The sequence below is a fragment of the Asparagus officinalis genome, chromosome 7 (assembly GCF_001876935.1).
Source record: "Asparagus officinalis chromosome 7, Aspof.V1, whole genome shotgun sequence".
NCBI lineage: Eukaryota > Viridiplantae > Streptophyta > Magnoliopsida > Asparagales > Asparagaceae > Asparagus > Asparagus officinalis.
Window position 1 is genome coordinate 40,299,863 of NC_033800.1, and position 4,937 is coordinate 40,304,799.

General features: G+C 35.8%; 2 protein-coding genes across 2 annotated transcripts; both read left to right on the forward strand.

The window, feature by feature from the left end:
• Positions 71 to 1,938, forward strand: LOC109847010. Its single transcript, XM_020416252.1, has 2 exons — positions 71 to 1,049; positions 1,163 to 1,938. Exons 1-2 carry the CDS (start codon positions 71 to 73, stop codon positions 1,936 to 1,938), a joined length of 1,755 nt encoding a protein of 584 aa, XP_020271841.1.
• Positions 1,952 to 4,696, forward strand: LOC109847011. The gene is made up of 10 exons (XM_020416253.1): positions 1,952 to 2,040; positions 2,256 to 2,305; positions 2,396 to 2,512; positions 2,596 to 2,703; positions 3,012 to 3,131; positions 3,212 to 3,450; positions 3,538 to 3,750; positions 3,839 to 3,931; positions 4,023 to 4,121; positions 4,310 to 4,696. Exons 2-10 carry the CDS (start codon positions 2,263 to 2,265, stop codon positions 4,694 to 4,696), a joined length of 1,419 nt encoding a protein of 472 aa, XP_020271842.1. The 5' UTR covers positions 1,952 to 2,040; positions 2,256 to 2,262.

Genomic DNA, 4,937 nt, shown 5'->3' on the forward strand with positions numbered 1-4,937 from the left:
ACTGAAATTGTTAAATGACTCGTATCCAAAAGGTGCATCCATACCAACATCGAACTATGAAGCTAAAAACATGTTGCTAGAATTGGGCTTGGGGTATGAATCCATACACGCATGCAAGTATGACTGTGCACTGTTTTATGGGAAAGAGAATAAGAAACTGGATGAATGTCCAGTGTGCAAGGAGCCGAGATACAAGTCTTGTGATGGCAAACGTAAGAAAGTTCCACAAAAAGTCTTGCGTTATTTTCCATTGAAGCCAAGATTTTGGAGGTTGTATATGTCGAGACATACAATGACTAAAATGAAATGGCATAAAAGAAGAAGACAAAATGAAGAGGGTTTCCTACGACATCCAGCTGATTCTGCCGAGTGGAAACACTTTGATCAAGAGTATCCTGATTTTGCTGCAGATTGTCGAAATGTGAGGTTGGGGCTTGCTACAGATGGTTTTAATCCATTTGGAAACATGAGCACTAGTTATAGTATGTGGCCAGTTATGCTAGTGCCGTACAATTTGCCTCCTTGGAAATGCATGAAAGGAGTGTATTCAATGATGTCATTACTCATACCTGGTCCTCGAGCACCTGGGAAAGACATTGATGTGTATCTTCGTCCATTAATAGACGAATTAAAAGAATTGTGGGATATTGGAGTTGAAACTTTTGATGCCTCTGTTGGGAGAAATTTTAATTTGCGGGCATGTGTATTGTGGACTATAAATGATTTTCCTGCTTACGGAAATTTATCTGGGTGGAGCACAAAAGGGTACAAAGCTTGTCCTGTTTGTAACGAAGATGTAACTTCAGAGGGGTTGAGAGGAAAATTATGTTTTATGGGAGCTCGACGAAATTTGCCTGAGGATCTTGAGTGGAGAAGGAGTAAATATTTTAACGGTTTAGTTGAAGATCGTCCTCCTCCCAGATTATTTTCTGGGGATGACATATTGCGGCAATTAGATCGTGTTTATAAAGCTAGGCCTGGAAAACATCCTGACAATCCTGATTTAAAGCGACACCGTGAGCCTCATGAGCTAAACTGGACTAGAAAGAGTATTCTTTTTGAGTTAGAGTATTGGTCCAAGCTCAGGTTGAGACATAATATTGATGTGATGCATGTTGAAAAAATATATGTGATAGTGTCATTAGTACTTTGTTGAATATAGATGGGAAAACAAAAGACACCAACAAGGCTCGTTTGGACTTGGCAGATAGGAAGATAAGAAAAGAATTGCATCTCACACGTCAAGGGAATAAATTGAAGAAGCCTCATGCTAGATATGTTTTGAAATTGGAATACCGTAGGCTGTTTTGTAAGTTCCTCAAAGTTGTCAAATTTCCTGATGGGTATGCTGCCAATATTTGCAAAAATGTGAACATTGTCGATGGGAAGATACATAATTTAAAAAGTCATGATTGCCATGTTTTACTTCAACGCCTCCTCCCAGTTGGTATTCGTTCATATTTGGACAAGGATGTGTGCACTGCAATTGTTGAGCTGGCCATTTTTTTCCAACAGATATGTGCAAAAACTTTAAAGGTGTCAGACTTGGAAAGAATGGAGAAGGAGATTGTTATAATATTGTGCAAATTAGAGAGAATTTTTCCACCGGCTTTTTTTGATGTAATGGTTCACTTGGCAGTCCATTTACCTCGTGAAGCTTTGCTTGGTGGTCCAGTTACCTATCGGTGGATGTATCCTATTGAGAGAAATTTAGGAACATATAAAAAGTATGTTACAAATAAAGCTCGACCTGAAGGTTCTATTGCAGAAGCATATATTGTCAATGAAGCAGTGACATTTTGTTCTATGTATTTTCGTGAGATTGAAACCCGTATCAATCGGGCAGAACGAAATGTCGATGTAGAAGATGACCAAGTAGTAGATGGTTTATCGATTTTCTCTCAGAAAGTTCGTCCATTCTCTGGATTGAGATATTGATGGAGGTCAATATATAACAGGTGATGATGAGATTTTTGTGTTGACCACCCACTGAATTAGTGAAGATGGGCCCAAGACTTGAGAATATGCTGACGTTGTGAGGCGAGGATTCAGCCAAAAATTGGAACAGTTAATTATCATAAGACCACCGGTTTGTTTCTCAGTGAGTGACAGTTCCTTTCCAACTACCATTTAATTTTTAGCAAGAATAGCAGAAAAAATTTCTTTGAGACTCATATAAACATGGTAATGATTCAAATAGATGAATGTTACATTCTTTTGCATTTTGACCATTCTAATTGTTTGATAATAAACAGTAAGAAGATGTACCGTAACAAAACGCCTACCGTTCAGAGTTCTACTTCTGGTAAGTAGTGCATATTTCTCTTATAATTCATGATTCATTCACTTGGTTGATTAGAATATTATTATCAATTTAACGTTTATGTAACAACAGGTAATGCACCAAGTAATCAATCACATGCAGAATTATTGAAAAAGAAACGTTCTCATGCAGCAACTAGTTATCTGCCATACGTGAATTCTACAGGGAATGGATCCGGTTCTAATCCGAGTAAATATGCAATCTTTATTTTACTGTTAGAATATTTAAGTACTGTTAGTTTTTACTTATCTAACAAGTGTGTATGCTAATAGGTACAAAACGTACTCGTCTGCAAACTTCCAATCAAGAATGCCAAAATTCTGTAGCAGATGGACTGAATTCTAGTAGTACTGTTGTCACCACAGAACGAACTACTACTGGTAAGTGGTGTTGAATTGAGCTGAATTCAGTTGAATTGAGCTGAATTCAGTTGAATTGAGCTGAATTCAGTTGAATTGAGCTGAATTCAGTTGAATTGAGCTGAATTCAGTTGAATTGAGCTGAATTCAGTTGAATTGAGCTGAATTCAGTTGAATTGAGCTGAATTCAGTTGAATTGAGCTGAATTCAGTTGAATTGAGCTGAATTGAATTATTTTCCTCTAAAAGGTGTAGAGAAGCTGAATTGAATTTCATTTTTATCAATTGCAAATTACAAGGGTATACCTAAACTACAAACTCGAATGACAGGGATTAGAGTTAGTGCACGTCTTCAGCAACAAAGTGTTAATGATCAGCCAGTGGTAAACACCATAGTTGAAGAGCGAGATGATAATGTGATGTCAGATATTAATCAGGAGCCTCCTTCAGGTATACAAAACATTATATACAAATATTTTGAGAATTAAATATACGTATGTGTTATGTTCTTAATAAAAATTATGTCAAAGGTACAACCAAAAAGGTGCGAGGGAAGACAAGAGGAGTGAATGCAGATAAGGTGTTCTCCCAATTGAATTCTAAAATACCTGTGACTCTGACCGAAGAAAATGGTAGACCTACTGGCCCTTATGCTGAGATGTTTGCAAATGAAATTGGTTACACAATTCGAAACTACGCCCCACTGAATGTGGAAAAATGGAAAAAGATTGAAAAAGCAGATGTGGAGAACTTGATCAAAAGAATGCAGGTTAGTGATGATTTGTTTTGCTAAAGGCATTATATTGGTTGCTTTGATTTGTTATATTTAGTTTGACATGAAATTATGCCTGTGCAGAATAAATTTGAATTTGATATGTCGCTCCCTTGGGTCCAGAGATATGTAATTACAACATGTCAGACCGTATATTGTAATTTTCGCTATAAGTTGAAGAAACATTTTGAGCAGTTTTCAACAATTGAGGAGGCAATTCAAAACAAACATGAAGCTGTCAAGACTCAGGAAGAATGGGAGTTTCTTTGCACTCATTTTTCTAGTGAAAAGTTTAAGGTACAATATCTTTTTTATTTTTCTCCACGCATTACATTTTTTCTTTTTTCATTTACTTCTTTCTAATTGTATGTCTTAATAATTTTAGATTCGCTCAGAGAAGAATGTTCTTAATAGGTCAAAGTTGACATATCATCACAAAGCTGGGTCAAAATCATTTATGTCACACCAAGAGCAAATTGTAAGACACTTTTTAGTTTTGCTTATAAATTTGTAACTTAATTGTGTACATATATATATGCTAAAAATGAAAACATGTTTGAATGCAATAGGCAACACAGACCGGAGAGATGCAAGGTGCAATTGATCGTTTTGAAACAGAGTATAGAAGTACAAAAAAAGGATGGGACTTGGGAGCAAAGGAAAAATGGGTAAGTAACGTGTCAATGATGCATGCTTTTATAATATTTTAAAAATATAGGTGAAACTGATATTACTGTTCTAAAGAGGATTATATTGATTAGGTTGTAATTAAGAAGTTGCATATGATTGAACTGGATATATAGGTTGTAATTGAGAAGTTGCATATGATTGAACTGGATATATTTTTTACTTATAGGATCAAATGATAAAGATACGAGCAGATACCACTCAACCTGATGGAACTCGAACAATGACAGATGAGGAAATTTGTGCAAAAGTTCTCAAAGTCAAATCAGGCTACATTAAGGGCTGTGGTTTTGGCCCTAGACCACCACCATTAAGGTTCTCTCGTTCTTCAATGAGTGAAATGTCTGAAAAGAATAAAGAGTTGCAAGAACAGCTTCAAGAGACCCAACAACTTGTAGGAACTCAACAACAAAAGATCGATGCGCAAAATGAGGTAATCCAAAGATTGGAGGAGCAAGCCAAAAAGTTTAAGGAGTTTATGGCTAATTTTTCCGGGCAACATCCATCAGCTAAATGTTTCTTTGATCGTGTTGCATTTGTTATTGCTTTAGACTAGTATTGTTACTTATGGTAGTACCTTTCTTGTTTTATTTATTTTAATTGTTTTGATGTACTGTGGTGACAATTGATGATAATTATTTATATTTTGTGTTTTTCTCGCAATAGCATTATTATTGATGAAATTCCTCATTATAAGTTTTCTCGCTATAAATTTAGCTCGATGAAAGTAAATTTCCTCAAAATAGACCCTACAACTTAAGGTGACGAAAATATGTTTCCTCGCAATAGGCCACATA